Source organism: Nansenia antarctica (assembly GCF_963989245.1).
Source record: "Nansenia antarctica genome assembly, chromosome: 4".
NCBI classification, from domain to species: domain Eukaryota; kingdom Metazoa; phylum Chordata; class Actinopteri; order Argentiniformes; family Microstomatidae; genus Nansenia; species Nansenia antarctica.
The window spans coordinates 3839052-3865208 of NC_137689.1; the positions used below are offsets into that span (position 1 = coordinate 3839052).

General features: G+C 45.8%; 2 protein-coding genes across 2 annotated transcripts in view; both read left to right on the forward strand.

The window, feature by feature from the left end:
* The window catches only part of vps11 (VPS11 core subunit of CORVET and HOPS complexes), a gene marked incomplete at its 5' end in the record, with an annotated part of 18271 nt that extends 3933 nt beyond the window's left edge, over positions 1 to 14338 (forward strand). Inside the window, 12 exon segments of the mRNA XM_080528072.1 lie at positions 83 to 330; positions 1423 to 1624; positions 3016 to 3167; positions 3447 to 3633; positions 6320 to 6463; positions 6827 to 7024; positions 7633 to 7794; positions 10511 to 10644; positions 11140 to 11342; positions 12112 to 12283; positions 12655 to 12877; positions 13398 to 14338. Coding sequence (XP_080384198.1) covers positions 83 to 330; positions 1423 to 1624; positions 3016 to 3167; positions 3447 to 3633; positions 6320 to 6463; positions 6827 to 7024; positions 7633 to 7794; positions 10511 to 10644; positions 11140 to 11342; positions 12112 to 12283; positions 12655 to 12877; positions 13398 to 13565 — 2193 coding nt within the window. The 3' untranslated portion in view covers positions 13566 to 14338.
* Positions 14339 to 15654: 1316 nt separating this feature from the next.
* Positions 15655 to 25531, forward strand: ift46 (intraflagellar transport 46 homolog (Chlamydomonas); the record flags this gene model as incomplete). The annotated part of the gene is made up of 12 exons (XM_080530431.1): positions 15655 to 15678; positions 16763 to 16859; positions 17227 to 17300; positions 18431 to 18582; positions 19882 to 19956; positions 20308 to 20401; positions 20858 to 20986; positions 21439 to 21557; positions 22334 to 22400; positions 23071 to 23131; positions 23949 to 24034; positions 24679 to 25531. 12 exons carry the CDS (start codon positions 15655 to 15657, stop codon positions 24772 to 24774), a joined length of 1074 nt encoding a protein of 357 aa, XP_080386557.1. The 3' UTR covers positions 24775 to 25531.
* Between the last annotated feature and the right edge of the window lie 626 nt (positions 25532 to 26157).

Genomic DNA, 26157 nt, shown 5'->3' on the forward strand with positions numbered 1-26157 from the left:
CCCTCCCTCCCTCTCCCTCTCTCTCTCCCTCTTCCTCTTCCTCTCCCTCTCCCTCTCCCTCTCTCCCCCCCCCCCCCCCCAGTGCTACACCCTGTCAGTGAAGGAGTACCCTAAACTGGAGCTGGACACCCACGGCTGTGCGCTGCGCTGCTCCTCCCTGACCGACCCCCTGCAGGACTCCCAGTTCATCGTGGCGGGGGACGAGTGCGTGTACCTGTACCAGCCCGACGAGAGAGGACCCTGCTTCGCCTTCGACGGACACAAGCTGCTGGCCCACTGGCACAGAGGCTACCTGCTGCTGCTCACCAAGGACACCAAGTCACCCAACAAGTAAGGAAGAACCCCTCACATGCACCAATCACACCATAAGGAAGCCTCTCACATGCACTTATCACACCATAAGGAAGCCCCTCACATGCACTAATCACACCATAAGGAAGCCCCTCACATGCACTAATCGAGCCCCGGCTGGCCACATGTCGAGGTGTCCTTGGGCAAGACACTGAACCCCAAATTGCTTTGGGGTAGCTTGCCGCCATTGGTGTGTGAATGTGTGTGTGAATGGGTGAATGAGAGGCCGTTGTAAAGCTCTTTGGAATAAGGCGCTATATAAGTCAGTCCATTTACCACTTATTATTTTTATTTTTTTTATACTTTATTGCAGGGTTGTACATTACATTTCAAGTTCATTTCATACACTTTACAAGTTTTCTTCACTTGTCTAAGTTCATCCTGCATCTTTTTTTTTTTTTTTTTAAAGAGAACAAAAAATAAAAATAAAGAATAGAGAGAAAATACAGAAAAAGAAGAGAGAAATTATAAGGATAGAGATAGAAAAGTAAGAGATAAAAGGAGGGGGGTGGGATCGTTGAGGGGGGGGGTTCTTCCTACTCATTCATTCGGTCCATTTACTCCAGTTCATAGTGAATTGCTCTTCACGGTTTCCCACTTTATAAGTAATTCTTTCCATTTCTTTTATCTCTTCAACAGTTTTTTTCCAATTATTAACAGATGGTGGGTTTAAGTCCAACCATTTACGTGTAATTTGCTTTAAAGCTGCAATACGTAATATAGTGTACAAATATTTATCTCCCTCCCTGTGTATATCTAATGGAATAAGACCGAGTATAATATTGACTGGATGTATAGGATTTTGTAAGGTAAATGTATTTTTTATTTTTACTTGACCATTTACCACTTATCAGACCGTTGGAGAGGATTTTAGGTGTGCTTGATTTAGCTTAGAGTCAGTTTGCGCTTAAGGGTTAGTCGATTGAGTTCTGTTGTACCAGGCTCAAATAAATCAAGCCCAGCGGACTATGTGTTATAATTTCTGAATGGGGAAACCAATATGTATACAAATACCGTCCAATAAAAATGAATATTGTCGTCTGACCACGTCTGCTGGGGTTCTGTGTTCAGGCCTGGGTTTGGCAGCAGAGAGACTTCGCCGTCGGAGAAGCAGATCCTGACCATCTACGACCTGGACAACAAGTTCATCGCGTACAGCGCCTCCTTTGACGACATCATCGACGTGCTGGCGGAGTGGGGCTCCTTCTACATCCTGACGCGCGACGGCAAGATGTTTGTGTTGCAGGAGAAGGACACACAGACCAAGCTGGAGGTGAGTCTACAAGACACTAGGGCTGGGACGACGCGTCGACTTGCGTAATGTGCGTCGGTGCGTCGATAAATTAGTCGTTAGACTAATCGACTAACCGGAAAAATAATCGCTAGATTAATCGTTAGAAAAATAGTCGTTTGGGACAGCCCTACAAGACACTGACATTTTCTCCTCTTCCCCTAGATGCACTCTATTCAGAAGACACAGCCAACCATGTAAGGAAGGACTGTTGTGGATTAATAATGAGACTCAAGATAGGAACTTGCTTTAAATCTAGGTATAATATTTATTAAAGAAAATGGTCTTTCACAACTCGAGTTGGACCCAGCCCACTTAAGGTAGACTGAAATGCCCACTCACACACAACACATCTCTTATATAGTGTCGACATGGACTCATCAGCAATAGGAGTCCGCATTCCATAAATGTTGGAACATAGGAACAATGTCGGACAAGGTAATGGGTATACTGTCAACACAGTCACAACATTGATAAGGAGTCTGCATTCCATCACCGTGCATGAACACAAGGCCCTGGAACACCACCAGACTCCCAACAATGCTGCAAATGTGAAAAATCCATTACAGGACATATGTGACATGTTCTAATGCGTTGGTCCTTGGTTTAATACATTTCCGTGTTGTTGAAAATCAATGACACATCGCTAGTCAACTAACACAGCTTGTTTTGTGAGCCTGCTAACAATGTAAAGTAGTGTTATAGTTAACTAGGTAGCAGTGGGGATTACTCACCCAATCCATTGTGTTGTTGCAGTATTTTTGGCTTGACTAGCGAGTTTGTGTTGTGATTCTCAACAACGTTGAAACGTAGTTCCGTGTTTCAAAATAAAAGTCAGAACATTTTGATTGGTGGCCGACATGCGGACCAAAACACTAGAACGTGTTACATTTGTACACTTTTTAAAATACTTAATCAACTGGACTGAGAAAGCTGAGTAAAAAGGGACAACTAGATATTTTTCCATTACCATTAAGATGTTTTAACTGTCTTAATCACAAGGTGTTTTTTCTTTAGAACATTTTTTTGTGTGGGAAAAATCTCATCCGATGTACTGTGTGTGTACATCACATTCCCCAGGCTTGACAAACTCACTCACAATCAATAAACCGAAGAACTTGGGCGCTTAGGTGGCGTAGCGGGTTAAGCGCTGACCATGTAACCGCAGGGTCCCCGGTTCGATTCCGGCCTGGGACATATCCTGCATGTCATCCCTCCCCTCTCTCTCACCCATCCTTCCTGTTTAAATCTCTACTATATCTGTCAATAAAATGAAAAATATGAGTGGGACTGCCCCACTCAGAAAAAATAACGTAAAAAATAAATAAATAAATAAACTGAAGAACTGTCTCTGTCTGTTTGTCTGTTCGTAGATGCTCTTCAAGAAGAACCTGTTTGTGATGGCCATCAACCTGGCTAAGAGCCAGCACCTGGACAGCGACGGGCTGTCAGAGATCTTCAGGCAGTACGGAGACCACCTCTACATGAAGGGGGACCACGACGGAGCCATACAACAGTACATCCGGTACGGTCTCACTTCAGGGTCAAATAGAGAACAGTACTTTTAGCCTTGTTTATATATTTTAAAGGAAGGCATTGCAGGTCTAAACCATTCTCTCACCCATCCTTCCTGTCAATCTTGACTGTCTCTATCCTGCATGTCATCCCTTCTCTCTCTCTCACCCATCCTTCCTGTCAGATCTCTACCGTCTCTATCGCAATAAAAATAAAAATATGAGTGGGACTCCCCCCACTCAGAAAAAAAATAACTTCAAAAAACAACAACAACCTCCTCCTCTTTCAGCACCATCGGGAAGCTGGAGCCCTCGTACGTGATCCGGAAGTTTCTGGACGCCCAGCGGATCCACAACCTGACAGCCTACCTGCAGGCGCTGCACAGGCAGTCCCTGGCCAACCCCGACCACACCACCCTGCTGCTCAACTGCTACACCAAGCTGAAGGACAGCTCCAAACTGGAGGAGTTCATCAAGGTCAGTATAACCACCAACAATTAATTAATCACTTAAATGGCTGAACTGGTCTGAAGCTGTAGCCTACTTCTTTTGTTATTATGCTGTATGTATGTATAGAATGTTTACAATTGTCTGTATCAGGGTTTCCGTTAGAAAAAATTGCCGCCGGACATCGTGTCCGGGAAGATTTCGATTTACCGGACAAACGTGATATATTCCGGTCATCATATTAAAATATAAAAAAATAAAAAAAAATAAAAAAAATAATATAGCTGTTTGTCGCGGTGATTACTGTTGTGTAGCGGCCTATATATGCCATTTAATGTCTATTTCTCATCCGATACGATTAGATGCGAGCTATATAATATATAATAATATAACATGATTCGCATGCGCGCTATGCCATTATGTCCAGCGCTGAACGGGCGCCTCACTGGGAACTGAACAGACAGCATCGATCAATGAACAGACTCCACATTACGTTAACTGAAGTTTGTTAAATTGTTTGGGATTAATGTGAGTTTTCTATTTTCTCTTTCCAGTTTTACCCTTTTTTTTATCAATAAAACAATGTCATTTCTATAACCAGGTCTCGCTGGTTGGGAAGGCATTTCGTTTAGCTGCCTGTCAAATCATACTTAATCGGACTCGGGAGTATGTCAATGAGGAGAACATAACTGTTTATTGAGAAACAATAGGCAGGCTGGGATACGTATATAAAGAAATACCACAATGTCTAGATGTATAACATTTTATTGAACAGTGCAAGCATGTAGGCTTCTGGCGTGACATCGTACCCCTAACGTTCTTAGGGCTTGTTTGAAAAGCTTAGACTGAAAGTTAGTGCCCTGGTCAGATTGTATAACAAGAGGAAGACCGAATGTGGAAAAAAACGTTGTTAAAGCTTTCACCACTGAGCTGGCTGATATGTTACGCAACGGAACAGCTTCGGGAAAACGAGTAGCAGCGCACATAATAGTGAGCAAATACTGACTTCCACTTTTAGTCCTAGGCAAAGGTCCAACACAATCAATTATTACACGTTCAAATGGCTCCCCTATAGCAGGAATGGGATGCAATGGTGCGGGTGGAATGGATTGATTAGGCTTACCCGCCATCTGACAAGTATGGCAACAGCGGCAGTGCTTGGCAACATCCGCCTTCAGTCCGGGCCAAAATAAATGTTTCAATATCAGCTGATAAGTTTTAGTTATACCTAAATGTCCTGACCACTGGCTCTCATGTGCTACAGATAACACCTGTTGTCTATAACCCACAGGCACAACCACTTGTTTTACAGTATTCCACTCACAACCATTTGCATTAGGAGGAGACCATTTACGCATTAATATCCCATCGTTAAGGAAATAAACTACGTTGCCCCCTATTTCAGATTCCTCACTAGCTGCATGTAAAAAACATTTGTTTAATGACTGATCAGCTACTTGAGCGACACGCAATCGCTCGCCGGTTACAGGCAGAGATAGGCTGTCAGCGGATGGTATGGTAGGACTCGGGGAGGATGGTAACTCTACCACTTTCTCCCTGGGAGAAGCTGAAACAATCGGGTTCTCATCCCTTTCAGAAAAGGCTTGCATAATCACACTATCACAGAGAGAAACATCGCTATCCTCCTCTCTGCCTCGACTCGATTGTGCACGAGTTATAGCGCACACCGGAAACAACCGCTGTTTCGCATAGGCAGCCTACACATTAGGAGTCATCATCATGCCGGTGTCAAATCATATCATAATAAAATAAATACATAGCCTATATATTCGTCTTTTTTAAAATAGAAGGAATCAGAATGTGAACTTTAGCGAATTGTATTCAAATTGTGCTTAGAGGGAATTATTTTCACCGGACATTTATGTCCGACGAGTTTTCAATTTGTCGGACTTCAAAAAAAAATACCGGACAAAGTCCGGGAATTACCGGTTAACGGAAACCCTGGTCTGTATATGTATATAATGTTGACAATTGTTCAAATATGATTTTTGTATCGGACCCCAGGAAGACTAGCTAATGTCATGGCATTAGCTAACGGGGATCCTAATAAACAAACAAACTTACAACAGGGTTCCCACGGGTCCTTGAAATCCTTGAAAGTTTGTGAATTTGAGAAAAAGAAATCAAGGTCTTAAAAGTTTTCTTGAAAATAGACATGGGTCATTGAAAGTGCTTGAATTCCCCTCTCTCTCTCTCTAAAAAAAAAAAATATATATATTCGAAAATGTTTTACTTAGCTCGTCAACTAGTTCTGTCTCAAACTATGCCGTGTTGGGTCCTTGAATTTGAGGGAATTGAGTCTTGAAAGGTGCTTGAATTTGATGTTGTGAAGGTGTAGGAACCCTGAACTGGGACACACGCACAGAGACACAAGGGTCTGAAGCATCAGCAATCGGTCATACAACCCCTTTGTTCAAGTACTACCGAAATGTATCCGATTGGAACATATCACACTTTGGCCGCGTTCGTAAATTCTCTCTGAGAGCGCCGGAGCGTCCACATGACTGCCTCTTGGCCAATCAAATTACTTGGTTCCATTATGACGTTGAACCCAGTGTGCGCTCCGGCGAATATACGAACACGGCCTTTATTTCCTTTCAAACAGCCACTTTGCTGTGGTGATGATTATCATATAACACACATTTTCCTCTCAGTGTTTGATCATCTCCCCCTCCTTGTCGTTTCTCTCCTTCAGAGCAGTGAGAGTGAGGTCCACTTTGAGGTGGAGATCGCCATCAAGGTTCTGCGTCAGGCGGGGTACCACAGCCACGCGGTGTTCCTGGCAGAGAGACACTCGCACCACGAGTGGTACCTGAAGATACAGCTGGAGGACCTGAAGGTTAGAGAGATCTGGCATCTAGCTTTGATCAGCCAATCAGGGGGTAGATAGAGACTGCAGCTAGCTTTGATCAGCCAATCAGGGGGTAGATAGAGACTGCAGCTAGCTTTGATCAGCCAATCAGGGGGTAGATAGAGACTGCAGCTAGCTTTGATCAGGGGGTAGATAGGTCTTGTAGGATTTATAGATAGATTTGTAGATAGATCTTGTAGGATTTGACTAGCGAGTTTGTGTTGCGATTCTCAACGACGTTGAAATGTAGTTCCGTGTTTCAAAAGAAAACATCTGAACATTTTCATTGGTTGCCGACATGTGGAACCAAAACACTAGACCGTGTCAAACGTCTTGTTGCCATGTCAACAGAACTACCAGGAGGGCCTGCGCTACATCGGGCGGCTGCCCTTCTGCCAGGCGGAGAGCAACATGAAGCGCTACGGCAAAACCCTGATGCACCACGTCCCCGACGGCACCACCCTGCTGCTGAAGGGCCTCTGCACCGACTACCAGCCCAGCGGAGAGGCCGCGGACAGGGACAGCCTGGGCCGGGCCATAACCAACAAGGTCAGACGTCCAGACCAGCTCCAGACAAGTGGAATAAATCTGTTTTTAATGATTAACACTAGAACAGCCATAGATGAGGTCATTTGACCCTGTGAGTAAAAACAATGTTATATCGTTGCACTCGATCACATTTCAGGACCCTCCTTTCATGACTTTTCCTAGATATGTGCGTTCTACCACCCAGTATCCTTACATTTTTATCCTTATCAGGATAAGCTAGTATGAAGCTATTTTGCGTACTTACTGTACAGTGGGAAATGATAATGATGGAGAAATGATGGAGAAATGATGATAATGTTTACTCATTGTCTTGTTAAATGTTTATCTATTTATTTTCTATATATACCTATTCTTGTCGTTTTTGTTTTCTTACTATGCTCCTCTTACTGTATTTTCTTAATGCTGCATGTAAAGCACTTTGAATTGCCCCTGCTGTATGAAAATGTGGCACGGCAAGTTTTTGTATAGAACATTTCATACAACAAGGGCAATTCAAAGTGCTTCACATACACTATTAAAATACAGCAAGAGGAGTGTGTGCTATACGAATAAACCTGCCTGGCCTTGCCTTACCTTACATCCTCCTCTCCTCTCTCTCCATCCCACAGGCCAACTCTGAGGAGTTCATCCCGATCTTCGCTAACAACCCTCGGGAGCTGCGGGCCTTCCTGGAGCACATGATCGAGGTGGAGCCCTTCTCCTCCCAGGGGGTGTACGACACGCTGCTGGAGCTACGGCTGCAGGACTGGGCTCACGAGCAGGACCCGGAGGTGAGGGACACACACACTGACCCACACACACTCAGGACCCGGAGGTGAGGGACACACACACTGACCCAGACACACTCAGGACCCGGAGGTGAGGGACACACACACTGACCCAGACACACTCAGGGCCCGGAGGTGAGGGACACACACTGACCCAGACACACTCAGGACCCGGAGGTGAGGGACACACACACTGACCCAGACACACTCAGGGCCCGGAGGTGAGGGACACACACTGACCCAGACACACTCAGGACCCGGAGGTGAGACACACACACTGACCCAGACACACTCAGGACCCGGAGGTGAGGGACACACACACTGACCCACACACACTCAGGGCTCTCACGAGCAGGACCCGGAGGTGAGGGACTCACACACTGACCCACACACACTCAGGACCCGGAGGTGAGGGACACACACACTGACCCAGACACACTCAGGGCTCTCACGAACAGGACCCGGAGGTGAGGGACTCACACACTGACCCAGACGCACTCAGGACCCGGAGGTGAGGGACACACACACTGACCCAGACACACTCAGGACCCGGAGGTGAGGGACACACACACTGACCCACACACACTCAGGACCCGGAGGTGAGGGACACACACACTGACCCAGACACACTCAGGACCCGGAGGTGAGGGACACACACACTGACCCAGACACACTCAGGACCCGGAGGTGAGGGACACACACACTGACCCACACACACTCAGGACCCGGAGGTGAGACACACACACTGACCCAGACACACTCAGGACCCGGAGGTGAGGGACACACACACTGACCCACACACACTCAGGACCCGGAGGTGAGGGACTCACACACTGACCCAGACACACTCAGGACCCGGAGGTGAGACACACACACACTGACCCAGACACACTCAGGACCCGGAGGTGAGGGACACACACACTGACCCACACACACTCAGGACCCGGAGGTGAGACACACACACTGACCCAGACACACTCAGGACCCGGAGGTGAGGGACTCACACACTGACCCAGACACACTCAGGACCCGGAGGTGAGGGACACACACACTGACCCACACACACTCAGGACCCGGAGGTGAGACACACACACTGACCCACACACACTCAGGACCCGGAGGTGAGACACACACACTGACCCACACACACTCAGGACCCGGAGGTGAGACACACACACTGACCCACACACACTCAGGACCCGGAGGTGAGACACACACACTGACCCACACACACTCAGGACCCGGAGGTGAGGGACTCACACACTGACCCAGACACACTCAGGACCCGGAGGTGAGGGACACACACACTGACCCAGACACACTCAGGACCCGGAGGTGAGGGACACACACTGACCCAGACACACTCAGGACCCGGAGGTGAGGGACACACACACTGACCCAGACACACTCAGGACCCGGAGGTGAGGGACACACACACTGACCCACACACACTCAGGACCCGGAGGTGAGACACACACACTGACCCACACACACTCAGGACCCGGAGGTGAGACACACACACTGACCCACACACACTCAGGACCCGGAGGTGAGACACACACACTGACCCACACACACTCAGGACCCGGAGGTGAGGGACTCACACACTGACCCAGACACACTCAGGACCCGGAGGTGAGGGACACACACACTGACCCAGACACACTCAGGACCCGGAGGTGAGGGACACACACTGACCCAGACACACTCAGGACCCGGAGGTGAGGGACACACACACTGACCCAGACACACTCAGGACCCGGAGGTGAGGGACACACACACTGACCCAGACACACTCAGGACCCGGAGGTGAGGGACACACACACTGACCCAGACACACTCAGGACCCGGAGGTGAGGGACTCACACACTGACCCAGACACACTCAGGACCCGGAGGTGAGACACACACACTGACCCACACACACTCAGGACCCGGAGGTGAGGGACTCACACACTGACCCAGACACACTCAGGGCTCTCACGAGCAGGACCCGGAGGTGAGGGACACACACACTGACCCAGACACACTCAGGACCCGGAGGTGAGACACACACACTGACCCACACACACTCAGGACCCGGAGGTGAGGGACTCACACACTGACCCAGACACACTCAGGGCTCTCACGAGCAGGACCCGGAGGTGAGGGACACACACACTGACCCAGACACACTCAGGACCCGGAGGTGAGGGACACACACACTGACCCAGACACACTCAGGGCCCGGAGGTGAGGGACACACACACTGACCCAGACACACTCAGGGCTCCATAGAACATGTACGTCTACATCCTGGATGTGTTTTGTTTAGATGGGTTTCTCAGTATGAATGACCTCTGTTTACCTTGTCATTTCATTGATAGGCAAGGCAAGGCAAGTTTATTTGTATAGCACATTTTATACAACAGGGGCAATTCAAAGTGCTTTACATACAGCATTAAAAAAAATACAGAAAAAGAAGGATAGTGAGAAAAAAAATGGCAAGAATAGATACATATATATATATATAGAAAATAAATAGATAAACATTTAACAGAATATTAAGACGATGAATAAAAACATATAGACAAAAGTGTTATTACTGCAACTGTATTCAAGCGCCGCTCTTCCTGATATGGCGTGAGAAACCACATGTCCAGCTGTGTAGTCTGGTCACGGTGTCTCAGGACATGTCCTGGTTGGTTGTCTCACCTTCCTGTTCATGTGTGGTCTGCCAGAGGAAGAAGGTCCTGCAGGGGGCAGCACTGTCCCTGCTGAGGAGTGACAACACCATCTTTGACAAGGCGCTGGTCCTCTGCCAGATGCACAACTTCAAAGAAGGAGTCCTGTACCTCTACGAGAAGGGCAAGCTGTGAGTCTGTCTGTCTGTCTGTCTGTCTGTTTGTAAGTCTCTGTCTGTCTGTGTGTGTGTGTCTGTCTGTCTGTCTGTCTGTCTAAACCTACAGGTCCTGGGCTGTATACTATAACTATATAACTTACAGCACGTTTTGTCATTCATGAGAAATAGTGAAAATACCACCGCTCATCCGTGATCAGACTTAGGTGAGGTGCTGGAACTGAAGAGTATCAATAGAGTGCAACAAAACAGCATCCGCACACTCTAATCTGTGCAAAAAACATATACATATACAACAACATATACATACAACATATAAAACAACATATAAAACATATACAGATATACAGAAACATACAGATTTGAGTGTGCGGATGCTGGGGTTTTTGCATGTTATTCATGAGGAAAAAAAGCAAGAAGGACACCAAGAGTTATGTGTTATCGTACCTGTGATATCTCATGTGGACGGTACTGGTGCTGTTCCTCTGTCCTGGTGCTGGCCCTCCGTAGGTACCAGCAGATCATGCACTACCACATGCAGAACGAGGAGTACGGGAAGGTGGTGGAGGCCTGCAAGCGCTACGGCGACCAGGAGGTGTGTCTGTGGGAGCAGGCCCTGGGGTACTTCGCCAGGAAGGAGGAAGACTGCAAAGCCTACATCAGCCAGGTCCTGCTGCACATCGACCAGAACAACCTCATGCCCCCCCTCCTAGGTAATAATAATATCTTAGATTTATATAGCGCCTTTCTCAAACCCAAGGACGCTTAACAGATTTCATAGACAGACAATCAGAGAACAGGTGGGTTTTGAGGGCTGATTTGAAAGTGTCCAGGGTGGGGGCGTTGCGGATCGCTGTGGGGAGAGAGTTCCAGAGGGTGGGGGCTGCTACACTGAAAGCTCTGCCACCGAAGGTGAACCACCGCGGGCCATGTTCAGCTCTACAGAAACTTAAGTTGGATCGCACAGTATTAGGTTACTACTATGCACTGCAGCATCGACCTACATCAGATATAAAGGCTATGTTAGATATGTGACAGGGTCTGGTGAAAGAGTAGGGCATTTTTCAGTTTTTCCTCCAGATTATTTCATTAATTTCCTCCAGTGAATCCAATTCACAAATTATTACTACAGTAAGTATTTAGTGATCCTAAAACTGTTGTTTGTTATATTGAGTGGGCTCTTCAACACTTCAACTTTCGTAATAGAGTTTGCTCTCAGAGTTATAATCTCCTAGCACTTTGTTACCTCAGCTACATGCTGTTGTAAGTCATGTTGCTAAGCGTGTGTTTGTGTTTGTGTGTGTGTGTGTGTGTGGGTGTTTGTGTGCGTGCGTGTGTGTGTGTGTGTGTGTGTGTGTGTCCGTCCGTGCGTGCGTGCGTGTGCGTGTCTGTGTGTGTGTGTGTGTGTGTGTGTGTCTGTGTCTGTGTCTGTGTCTGTGTGTGTGTGTGTGTGTGTGTGTGTGTTTGCGCGTATCACCACAGTGGTGCAGACGCTGGCCCACAACTCCACGGCCACACTGTCCACCATCAAGGACTACCTGATCAACAAGCTGCAGAGGGAGGGTCAGCAGATAGAGGAAGACGAACGCAAGATCAGCCAATACCGCGAGGAGACCGCCCACCTCCGCACAGAGATCCAGGAGCTTAGGAGCAGGTAAGACACATCACACATCACCAGCACCCAGGCACAAGGAAACTACTACTAAGATGCTACTTTTTGAGGGAGGGGGGGGCAAGCAGGGGGGCTCTCTTCCCTCTGGTCTAAGTAAGTAAGTAGCCTTGAGAACATGTACCGTATTCCCACATGTACCGTAACATATATATATGGATTAGGATGATGTTGGTTCTAACTGTCTAGGATTAAGGTTTTGAAAGATGTGTAGACTAGAGAGAACCACTTTTTAAAAAGGGGAAATCTTTTGAAATCGAACCCTACTTCTATACCACCATAAACAAAGACCTTCTGCGTCTACACTGACTTCACTCACGTCAGTTTTCTCAACCTCTCTTCTCTCTCTTCAACAGCGCAAAGATTTTCCAGAAGACGAAATGCAGCATGTGCAACAGCCCCCTCGAACTGCCCTCGGTCCACTTCCTGTGCAGCCACTCCTTCCACCAGCACTGCTTCGAGAGCTACGCGGAGAGCGAGGCGGAGTGTCCCACCTGCACGCCGGAGAACCGGAAGGTGATGGACATGCTGCGAGCCCAGGACCAGAAACGAGACCTGCACGACCACTTCACCAGACAGGTGAGAAGACATACTTACTCACACCTGATACACACCTCATACACACCTGATACACACCTGATACACACCTCACACACACCTCATACACATCCTGCCTTAGTGTCTCATCACTGAGTTGACTAGAGTTTGACTAGAATTTGAATTAGCCATTTAGCAGATGCTTTTAATCCAAAGCGATTTATATATTACAGATTACAGGGACATTCCCACTCATGGAGTAACTGAGGGCTAAGTGTCTTACTCAAGAGCACACTAGTGGTGGTGTTTCAGGCAGGGTTTGAACTCACAACCTTCCGATCACCAGTCCAACTCACTATCCACTAGACCACCACTAAACTAAAACACCCTTATTACTTTCCTAATTGTGTCTCTCTCTAATAAGCCTTATTGTCATTATGGATAACTTTAGCAATATGTATACAGTAGAAATTTCTTAAACGATTGCTTTCTCATAAACTATGAGAAAATGTGATAGAATATAAATGTGTATAAATAAATCATCTCTCTCTCCGTGTTTCAGCTCCGCCAATCCAACGACGGTTTCTCCGTGGTGGCCGACTACTTCGGCCGCGGCGTCTTCAACAAGCTGACCCTGGTCACGGACCCCCCGGGCAGCCGGGGCGGGGCGGGGAGCCTGGAGGCAGACCTGCAGAGGGACCTCCTCATCCACACCAAGAGGAACACCTGAGAGCTACAGGCGCCTGGTCCCCCAACCCCCCCTCCTCCCGTCGTATCACGGGAACTGAACTCGGAACGGAGATTTTTCGTTGTTGGCTAACTGGCTAACTATGCTAGTTTATGATGAACTACGCCATGATCAGGATGTCAAGAAAACGCTGCGTTGTTGGTAGTTTCCTGTCGGCACTTTAAGGAGCCGTTGAGAATGTGTGTGTTGTTTATCGTCAAGCTCGCTCTCGCGCATGCCTAGCAACAACACGCCTGTATACATGTCACCGCACAACAGGTGTTTCACAGATCGAAGGGTCGTGGGACAGGTTGTGTGATGTGGTGTTGATTCATGTCTAATTGCAGACTGTCTTTCAGCACTAGATTAAGCTAGATTAAGTCATATTTCTATTTATTACTTTTACGACACTGATGTTTATTAGGAATAACGAAATGTGGCTTATTTGTGCATGCCGGGCAACACACGCAAGACGTAAGAAGTTGCATCCCCCTTTGCTGTGCCTTCTCAAACATGCAACGTTTCATCTCATATTTCAGCAAGGACGCCTCTACAGGACTAACTAAGTCGTTTTTGAAATGTGAATTTGGTTTCTCCCTTCGACGTCAGTTATATGCTTTTGCAACACGTGTCTTCAGATATGAAACGGGATTGTATGTCGTTCTAACGCTCTTTCTTTGGCTGGCTGAGACATTTAATCTTGTATGCAACCATTTTGTGAAATGTTAGAGTTTAAGTAAGTCGATGTATATATTAATCTATGTACTTAACCTCATTAATAATGTGTCAGACAGACAGACAGACAGACAGACTGAGATGTCCTACATGAGAGATGATCTCCTTATCTAATTAATTAAATGTACATCATGTTAAAGTCACCGGTGTGTGTGTGTGTGTGTGTAGTCAATTTATGTTTTATTTTGCCTGATGATGGACCAGAATCTGCGTCCTGGGGCTCTGTCCCATGGACCCTTATTGTCCTTATTGTCCTTATTTGTCCTGCCACTTTGACGCAGCAACCTCTGATGGTTTTCTGACGACCATTTGGGATGTACCTCTTCCTTGTTTTTGTAGCTTGGTGTCATCTGACATGTTTGAATTGCACAGTGCAGGATTCTGTCTTTCTCTGCGGAGCACTACTATGACTCCTGAGCAGATTGTCAAATTGAATAATCGAACGCACCCTTGGAAATATCTGGAAACGAAACACCCTGGCTGCGTTCGTAAATTCGCTCTTGAGAGAGAATTTCCGAAACGTAGGTGGGTAGGGGAAGACTCATTAGTTTGCAGCGCTAAACAAATAAAGTTATTATTATTATTATTATTATTATTATTCATATTCCGAAAAGAAGCGCTACCTGATTGGCCAGTGAAGTGCTGCTCTTCCCATGTTTTTAATTTATTTTTATTTTTTTACATACAGGACAAGTAATTGTTTTGATAAATATGTATAGTATATTGATGTATACTAGCTAATTTAGCTGACTAGCCAAGCGTTGTCACGACAACGTTTTTTTTGATTGATTGATTGAAAATTTTATTAGAAGATTTGCAGAAGTAGGTACATGAAAGTACATATTACATACAAGGTCAACTAACAGGATAAAAACCCAAGAAAGCCACTGGCTTATTTCAATTGGGGTCCTTGATTCTCAATTCATCGTTAATTGGGTGATGAGAGGAGCAGCGTTTCATCGGCCAATCAGGTAGCGCTTCTTTTATGAATATTAATGAGCTTTCCCCTGGGACCCAACCAACGTTTCGGAAATGGGTTCAACGTCCTAGTAATGTGATTGGACAAGAGGCATTCCATGAGTTCTGATCAGATTCCCAGAGCGTGTTTACGAACGCACCCTCAAGCTAGTAACGTTACTACGGCTGCGTTCGTCAACGCGCACCGAGAGCGCCGGAGCGCACAGTGGGGTTCGACGTCATCAACGGACCGAGCGATCTGATTGGACAAGAGGCGTTCCATGAGTTCTGATCAGATTTCCAGAGCGAGATTACGAACGCAGCCTTAATCGTGTCCCGCTGGCCCCCACACATCGCGAGATGTGGTTTCCCTGGGTGACGAGTAAACTGTTCAGCTTTCATGGAGAGAGCAGAGAAACAGAAGGTGAGAGAACATCGTAAACATGCCAGATTAGCCCTCTAATCATCTAATTACAGCACTAGTGGCTCCCACATCTGTGCTTATAGAAGATGCAGTCGCCTGTGTGTCTCTTATAAGTGTTCCCGTCGTGTTTGGTTGTCTTTATATCATCATGTTTTCGTTAGCTGGCTACTAGCTTCAGGAGCTACTCAATTAGTACTGTCTGACTGGGACTGTTATGAATGTACCTCTCTCTCCTACTCGATTAGTACTGTCTGAATGTGACTGTTATGAATGTACCTCTCTCTCCTACTCGATTAGTACTGTCTGAATGTGACTGTTATGAATGTACCTCTCTCTCCTACTCGATTAGTACTGTCTGAATGTGACTGTTGCGAATGTACCTCTCTCTCCTACTCGATTAGTACTGTCTGAATGTGACTGTTATGAATGTACCTCTCTCTCCTACTCGATTAGTACTGTCTGAATGTGACTGTTATGAATGTACCTCTCTCTCCTACTCGATTAGTACTGTCTGACTGTGACTGTTATTGATTGAATTGATTGATTGATTGAAAACCTTTATTGTCCCCAATGGGGAAATTTTGTTGTCAAACAGCTCAGTTAGGGCAGACAGAAAACATTCAATAAAATACATAAAACAGTGCAGGCTCAATAAGTAAAAAGTTCCAAGTTCCAAAGTTCCAGCTCCAGGTCTCCCCCACCCTGCAGGGCCTGGTTGTAGAGTCGGAGTGCAGCTGGAACAAAGGACTGTCCAAATCTTTTTGTACTTTGACGGGGGAGAACAAATCTGTGGCTGAACTTGCTCCTCATCCCCCGAATGTACCTCTCTCTCCTACTCGATTAGTACTGTCTGAATGTGACTGTTATGAATGTACCTCTCTCTCTGACTGTTATGAATGTACCTCTCTCTCTGACTGTTATGAATGTACCTCTCTCTCTGACTGTTATGAATGTACCTCTCTCTCTGACTGTTATGAATGTACCTCTCTCTCTGACTGTTATGAATGTACTCTCTCTCTCTCTTTGAAGCTTCAAGTTACATACAACTAAAGTTAACAACTCCTTTCTATCTCCCCAACAACAGACCAAGCTCATCCCTAACCAGCCCTACGATGAGAGTCTAGAGGTGAACGACTCGGAGGACATCGCCAGTATTTACACCCCGACACCGCGACAGACAGGTATATAGACAGACAGACAGGTCTCTATTAAGTGTGTTATACTGAATAAACAATAAATAGTTCCGCAACTGAACTTCAAACGGACTGTTGCCTAGCAACCTGAACACAAACATTCTAAAGTCTAATTAACGGTCGTTTAGTAGAACACCTGTGCGGCAGAGTGATACATATAGTTAAAAGTGTTATACTGTATATCAGCACTCATGGAATGCCTCTTGTCCAATCAAATGACTTGGTCGGAACTAACTGTTGTATAAAGCAGCCTATCAGCAGCCCAGCACACACCTTTCACACAATCAATGTTTCCTTGGGATGAATGTTTCAAATGATCTGATGACACCTCACTTGTCTCCTCCTTAATAAATAGTATCAAGGAAGAAAAGCAGACCGGTTCATGATATGGCGGACAACAGCGGGGATGAATTTGAAGATGATGGAAAGGTGATTTTTTAAACACCCCCGTTGCACCAATGTGTCACTTAAATTTAGGTTATGTACATTCCCAAGCAATGACATTTGTATTCATGCAAGAAGAAGGAAGATTATTATTATTATTATTTCTTTTTAATAATTATGATTTACAGTAGATAAACTATACAGGGAGGTAGAGGTCTCAGGAGGGACAGTTAAGGTGTAGCCTGAAGAGATGGATCTCTGGATATCTTTCCCAAGACTTACTACTCCAAATGCATTTGATAGTATAAGAAAATATAGGACAGTAAAACCTTTTGGGTTGAACTGTTAAAGGAATCCTTTACTTGAGTAACAGACAGCAGAGGAGGTCCAGTCGTGTGGTCTGAAACCAGAAACAAGAGTTCTCCATCACCTCTTGTAGTGTTTTACAAATGGACTGACTTATATAGCGCCTTATTCCAAAGCGCTTTACAACGGCCTCTCATTCACCCATTCACACACACATTCACACACCAATGGCGGCAAGCTACCATGCAAGGCGCCGGCCCGCTCACTGGGAGCAATTTGGGGTTAAGTGTCTTGCCCAAGGACACTTCGACATGTGGCCAGCCGGGGCTCGAACCGCCCATCTGCCAACCTTGCGATCATTAGACGCCGACTCTACCTCCTGCGCCACAGCCGCCCCTAATGAACCCCTTTGATCTATCACCAAGTCTGGAGCAGTACAGAAAGCATGTACATCTCCACATCACACCAACCTGTATGTTAATTACCAGGTGTGGTGAAAACCAGTTCCAAATGGTTGGCTTGATTACCTTGCTACCTTGCTTCCCAGCAGTATACATCTTACAGTCTGATATCGTTAGCCTCATAGCATAATTGCCTAAGTCATATTTTGGCCAAGTTGAGATATCTGCCTAACTTTACTCTCCTAACACTGCTGTGTCTCTTCAATGTGCATTCTTGCCTATGATGCCATCAGCCTATCAGAATGCTTGTTACATTCCCCAAAAATCTCTATCTGCCCAAGTCATCATCTAGGCATGTTTGACACTACATACAAAGATGGCTCGGCTGACCACAAGTGAAGCATGACCTAGGCAACTATGCTACGAGGCTAACGACATGTAAGAACGGGGCGACATTTTATGTTCCAGCCCAAAAAGAAGGAGCAACTGAACGGCCAGCCTGGCGTGAGTGAGAACGAAGAAGAGGAGGAGGAGGAGGAGGAGGAGGAGGAGGATGAAGATGACTCTGATGAGACTGAGTCTGACGAAGAGGAAGGGGAGGCAGGAGTGGCCGCTGAAGGGTGAGCAGAGTCACAGCACAGTGTTCACTGCACACACTAAGTTTACACTGCACAATAAGCCATAACCCTAACCCTAACTACAGCCCTGTTCGCACGGGAGTAGTATTATCTCGGGACCTCTAGTGATTTGTAATAATTACAGAGGTCGTCTGTGATCTTAATCCCGTGCGAATCTACCATGTCCGCAGTATTCAGAACTATCTTTGTTGAGGTCTTTAAGAAGTTTATATACTCTTAAACAGTGTCCAGTGTACATTCTGTAAGCAGGCAGCAAGTGACAGTTGACGACAGTAGGAAGGAGACCACAGAAGATCCAGACTGTCTTCCCAGGTCAGTTTGAGAGTCGAGGCAGTTGGAGGGAAGAGCGGCTGTCAGGAGCGCCGATCGTCTGATTTCAGATTCACATCAGTTTGTTTTAGCAGCCAGACATGCTTCACTAGGGTCCCTTCTCCCCAACAGCATCACTGAATTCATCACTCATCTTTGAAAGAAAATAATTCCATCTATTGCCTGTCTATGCCTATCTATGTTACACAGAGCCTTGCCATCATATCAGGGGGATAATGTCAGTAAAATCGAGTAAAATACAGTCTTATCCCGTGCGAATGCGCCACACAGAACACAGACTTGGGGGGGGGGGTAATTTCTAAATCACATGAGGTCCACAGATAATACTAGTACCGTGTGAATAGGGCTTGATGAATGTTCTCAGTCATTTGAAGGGCCTCAGGCAGCAGTATTCAGAAGTGTCTTTGTTGAGGTCTTTAAGAATATTCATATCCTCTTAAACAGTGTCCAGTGTACATTCTGTAAGCAGGCAGCAAGTGACCGTTGATATACATTCTGTAAGCAGGCAGCAAGTGACAGTTGACAACAGTAGGGAGGAGACCACAGAAGATCCAGACTGTCTTCCCAGGTCAGTTTACATCATCAGAGAAGATACCCAGCGTCTGGTGGGGTCGATGGGATGCAAAGGATTGTCGATCAAATACTAAACATGGGTGCTTAATTTGGACATTAATCAATCTGTCATTACTTTTGGGTCCCCCGGTGACTATGCATAAAACGTGTTGTACTTTATGAATTGTGAAACCAATGTGTACACAAACACCATGAAAAAAAAGCAGGGAGAATCTCTGCTTTAAGTATGTGTTTGATTTAAAATTACAAATCAGAGCCGAAAGAAGAAAAATGCTTCGCTGTCCCGTTACTTACGCAGGGCTCTGTATATGCATATGTCAAATGCTCGCTGAAGTTGCGCCCAGATTTTCACCCCCGCCCACTGTGCGTTTCCTACAGCGCGTACGACCCAGCCGACTACGACCACCTTCCTGTCACGCCCAAGATCAAAGAGCTGTTCCAGTACATCACTCGGTAAGTGTGTCAAACAGATTCTCCAGAGCTGGGGTGGTTTTCATACAACTGCTTAATGTCACGTCATCGTGAACCATGAAACTCCTATTACAGCAGCTATTGTTTCATGGACAGGTTCCTCAGTTTATTGTGTCTCTATGCTGTGTTGTTACATGTTAATATGACGTTTTGAATGTGTTTAAAGGTATATTACCTATTATATTACCTATTACCTTTTTCTCAAACCTTGAAGGTGGTTTAATATGAGTCCATGTTCCATCGTGTGGGCCTTGGACTCATATGTAGGCCTGACAGTGTCTGACAAACCATGGTTCTGGAGTGTAACGTCCATTCAACGTGTCCCACCTCCAGGTACACTCCTCAGGCCATTGAACTGGAACACAAGCTCAAACCCTTCATACCAGACTTCATCCCAGCAGTAGGAGATATCGATGCCTTCCTTAAAGTGAGTACCACAAACCAACTTACTTAATTAATTTGTTATCTCATGTAAGGGTTGTTTCTAGGGATGCACCGATACCAATACCAGTACTCGTAAGAGTTGGCTTGTTGAAAGCAAAAGAGTTGGTTGCTGAAAGCAAAAGCAACCGTGCTTTCCAATCCAATCACATACGTCAGTGGTTACCTCAGGGGAGGAGCTAAGGAGGACAGTGTGGTTACCTCAGGGGAGGAGCTAAGGAGGGCAGTGTGGTTACCTCAGGGGAGGAGCTAACGAGGACAGTGTGGTTACCTCAGGGGAGGAGCTAACGAGGGCATTGTGGTTACCTCAGGGGAGGAGCTAACGAGGGCAGTGTGGTTACCTCAGGGGAGGAGCTAAGCAGGGCAGTGTGGTTACCTCAGGGGAGGAGCTAACGAGGGCAGTGTGCATGTGACCGGGGCTGATGACCAGCTGGTGTTGTAGGTCCCCCGGCCTGATGGGAAGCCTGACAGCCTGGGTCTGCTGGTCCTGGACGAGCCCTGCACCAAGCAGTCTGACCCCACCGTGCTGTCCCTGTGGCTGTCGGAGAACAGCAAGCAGCACAACATCGCCGTGAGTCCAACGCAACACCAAACTATCTATTATATAACACAACATCACCGTGAGTCCAACACAACACCAAACTATCTATTATATAACAAGGCATCTGCACCGTAACCAGTTAACCCTCACCCCCTCCCCTTCCCATGTGTCCACAGTACTACCTTAATTAGATCCCTATACTTTCTTTTATTTCTTTTTTATTACTACTCGATCTTTTCAGGTTGTAAAGCGTCTTGAGTGTCTAGAAACCACTATATAACTCTAATGTATTATTATTATTATTATTATTATTATTATTATTATTATTATTATCTTCAGGAACAAAAATAACAAACATCACATTCACTAGCACATTACATGTCCGTGTCACGTCAAACGTGCACGTTACTGAGGACACTGCTTTGTCACTTACACAAACTAAACTGTAAAGTGTCCTTGTCCTTGTCTGTGCACGTGTTCAGGAGGTGAAGGTGAAGAGCCTTGAGAACCCTGAGAAGAATCCCAAGGCCATAGAGAACTGGGTGGAGAGCATCAGCGAGCTGCACCGCTCCAAACCGCCCGCCACCGTCCACTACACCAGGCAAGTGTCAACTGACAGTTAACTGACGAGACGTCAGGCCACGATGGGGAATATGTGTCACGCTCTAATGCTTTGGTCCTCATGTCGGGATCTGATGTAATGATCGGACTTTTCTTTCGAAAACATTATGTGAATACATTCCCGCGTTGAAAAATGGATCGAAAATCAATGACACATCGCCAGTCGACTAACACAGCTTGTTTTGTGAGCCTGCTAACAATGTAAAGTAGTGTTCTAGGTAGCAGTGAGGATTACTCACCCAATCCATTGCGTTGTTGCAGTGTTTTGGCTTGACTAGCGAGTTTGTGTTGTGATTCTCAACGACATTGAAACGTAGTTCCGTGTTTCAAAAGAAAAGTCTGAACACTTTGCCCCAATGGCAGCTTCACCACTTATTTTAAACAACTATAGTTACAGTATCTTATCTACCAGATGGTGGTTTTAAATTACATTTAGTAAATGACAGTAACTGCCCTGACGAGCCACATTCCATCAATACCATCACATTATTAAGCTTGGGAGTCATGGTGCTGCATTGTGGGATACGGCTGCCATGTTCTTTGCTCTCCCAAACGGTTACATTATAGCGCCTCCAACTGTTTACATTTTCTGTACGTCGTGCTTCGAGATAGCTAACGAAATGATGTACCAAATAACAAATAAATAACAAAATGATGTACCAAAGAATATGGCGGCCATGGGCGGCCATAGCAACCGTGACGTCATGTTCCCGAGCTTAGTAGTAAGCTGTTCCTGTCTTACGTGTTTGTGTGCAGGTCCATGCCAGACATTGATACCCTGATGCAGGAGTGGCCGTCTGAGTTTGAAGAGCTTCTTGGAAAGGTGGGTCCCAAACATGTATGAACCAAAACGTGGCAGGTTAGGTTTGCTGTTGTCAAAGTTAATGGTTAATGAGTTTCCTTAACTTTTTTTATCTTTATTTACTGTGGGAGGGGCTTAGAGTTGAACATTAGTATTATTAGCAGTGGCTGTTTGACTTGTTTACCACTTCCTGTGAGCCATTTCCTGTTCAGTGTTAAATGATCTGATCTCAGCCTAATGTTGGACACATTGTATTTGTGTGTCGCTTTTGCGTCTGTAAGTGTTAAGTACCATACCACAGGAAGCAGCAGTATGCCCGTTGTAAAAACCAGCAGGTGTATCCTACCTGGGCTCACATGGGCTCCCTGGGGTAGTGGTGGTGTAGTGGATAGTGAGTTGGACTTGTGATCAGAAGGTTGTGAGTTCAAATCCCGCCTGAAACCACACCACTACTAGTGTGCCCTTGAGTAAGGCACTTAGCCCTCAGTTACTCCAGGGGGAATGTCCCTGTAATTGGTAAATGTAAGTCGCTTTGGATTAAAAGCGTCTGCTAAATGGCAAAACAAAACTAACATCCCGGGTCTGATCACTCTGTCCTGTGATCTTCACCTGTCTCTGTCTCCCACTGTCTGAAAAGTGTCAAACATAATACTAGTCTCCTCTCCCTCAACCTCTTCTCACCTCCCTCTAGATTAACCTACCGACTGCTGACATCAACTGTGATTTGGCAGAGTACATTGACGTCATATGTGGTGAGTTTAACTTTTTTTCTCACTCCATCTCAAGCCTGTTAGCAGATCTAGTGTGTGCTGTATGCCTGCTTCTCTATCTGTTGTCTTCATACTGCACATACACACCTGGGGCTACTCGGTCTACCAGGGCTGAGCAGGTGTAAGGTATTATCAGTTGAATAAGGTATTTAAGCTTATACTAGTTTATTCCTGTCAATACCATCCATTCCGTCTCCACCTGTGTTTATTATTTATTTATTTATGTATTGTACCCACCAGTATTTGTTTAACAAACATTGTCAAAATTAAACTTGCACACAAGGATCAGAAGATATAATCCATAACTCTTGTCTGAGGTCAAGGGGTGGAGGAGGTCATAAATGTGACTTTTGGGCTAATAATAATAATAATAATGATGGCCAGAGAGAGAGAAATGACTTGCCGTAGATTTGCTACAAGTCCGAGTCATGTTGAAAGTCTGCTAAAACGTGTTACCGCATACAGGGGTATTTTGGAGAGAAGGTATACCAATTTATTTATTTTTTAAGTAATTTTTTCAGAGTGGGGCAGTCCCACTAGTATTTTTATCGGACAGATATAGTGAAGACAGACAGGAAAGTAAGGAGAAGAAGGGAGAGAGGGCATGATGTCAGCAGGGCATGGGGCCGGATTCAAACCCATTCCGACATGGGCTTATGTGTGCACTGTAGACCTGGATCCCTGGACCCCCCCAGGCCACCAATTTAGAGAATTCTAATGTGAATTCTAATACCCGCCCAAGCCAAACACAAACACGTCTACACAATGAAATCTGTCTAATAATCTCCCTCTGTCTCAGGTATCCTGGACGTCCCCGTCTACAAGAGCAGGATCCACTCCCTCCACGTTCTCTTCACACTCTACTCTGAGTTTAAAAACTCACAGGTACGTCACGCCACTAACAAGACACAGACAAACAAGCCAGACGACCTTTTACTGTTTAATGTCTGAGTAAGCAGTGAAGATCTGGATGACTCGGCTCGTAAGGTCTGCTGTGGTCATGTTATGTCTTTATCTGTCGTTTCTCTCTGAAGAGAACAGTCGAGTCGTCCAGAAACTGTTTTTTTTTCTCTCAACATTTCCAGAACAACGGCCGTAGTAATCTGAATGTTTCTTCTGTGGAACTGTAGTCTCAACATTGAATTGATTTGAATTTAATTGAATCGTTTTAATGACCACACGACCAATTTAAAAAAACTAAATACAGCAGTGTCAAATACATCAAACATACACACATTACACATGACTATCACAAAGGACAATGTACACACATAACCACCACAACAACATCCTCCTCTCCTCACCACAGCACTTCTCTCTCTCTCTCCCCCTCTCTCTCTCTCTCTCTCTCCCCCTCTCTCTCTCTCCCCCTCTCTCTCTCTCCCCCTCTCTCTCTCTCTCTCCCCCTCTCTCTCTCTCCCCCTCTCTCTCTCTCTCTCCCCCTCTCTCTCTCTCCCCCTCTCTCTCCCCCTCTCTCTCTCTCTCCCCCTCTCTCTCTCTCTCTCCCTCTCTCCCTCTCCTCACCACAGCACTTCAAAGCCTTGTCGGAGGGACAGAAGTCGGACTCGACTCCGTCAGCTCCTCGGTCCGCGACCGGAGAACCGGAGACACTGACGTTCGACTAACGACAGCCGACAGCCTTCTTATGACCTGACGTGATCAAGGCCCCCCGGCATCTAAGAGACTGTTTGACCCTAGGGGGCCACCGTCAGTCACTCCTCTTGACAAAACGTCAGGCCTCTGCCTCTGCTTGAGTGTTGGAAGACGCTGCCTCGAGAGAATCGCTGATGTGACACGACTGGATCTGTCAAAATGTATGTGTCAGGGAACATTGTTTTGACATTTTCCCAGTGATGTGAGATCAGCGGTCACTCCAGAGGAGGGGAGGCTGAGCAGGGAGTGTTTAGAACACGTCTGTGACATCACAAGACAATGGCTGCGTTCGTAAATTCGCTGGAGCTCACACTGGGTTCAATGTCATAACGGAACCAAGTAAATTTTATTGGACAAGAGGCAGTCATGTGGACGCTCCGGTGCTCTCAGAATTCTCTCTCATAATTTACGAATGCAGCCAATGTAGAACGGGCAATAACAACACTTCTTATATAGATGTTCTGCTCTACCCTGTTGTCTATTTTAGGGAGTCTGTTCTTATGCTGGAGATGATGTGGGGGGGAAATTGTTCATGAACGTTTTATTTTGATGTGCCTTTAATGTTAGGCATAACTTACCTAGACGCTATGTAAATATTAAGTTATATACACGTTTTATACTGTGCTTGTCAAAGGTACTAAAGCTGGTTTAAGCAGCTTAATGTTCATGCTGTTGGAGGTGGATCCTTGTTCGTCCTGACAAATCCACAAGCTTCTCCAATTAAGAATATTGGGCCCTTTTCCTTTTTTATCATTTAAATTTAAAAACTCTGAAAAATAAAAAGAAACCTTGCTTTAAAATTTGCAGAAATGCTGTCATGTTTAACTTTGTAGCATTTTAGTGTTCAGGTTTGTTTTCAATCACTTGGAGATTAATTGTAACAGACATTTAAACCAGGGGTGCCCACATTTTTGCACCCCACTTTATGTTTAAGGTTGCTCTAAGATAATAGTGGCTCAAACAAACTGGAAATTAAATGTGGCGTAATTAATTCAGTATTCAAAATGCACAAGACCGCAACGATCTGAACACACCTGCGTTTTCTCACCCGGAGAATTAAGGTCAACTGGCGAGGGGTGATGTGTTTCACGGCCCTCAAAGACGCTGTGAATTATAAGCAGTTGTCGTCTTTTAATTCTGCTGTTCATAACAGTTAACTCTGACTCACGACATGGAACATTAGCCTTAAAAGGAAGTCTGATCTCTTCCTGTCGACTTTAAAACCAGAGAACGTTCAACTGACATCTCTGGTTCGGGGGAGGAGACCCACCATTAGGGCTGTGTAGTGCGTACATAAATGGACTGCACTTATATAGTCGCCTTTATCCAAAGCGCTTTACAACAGCCTCTCATTC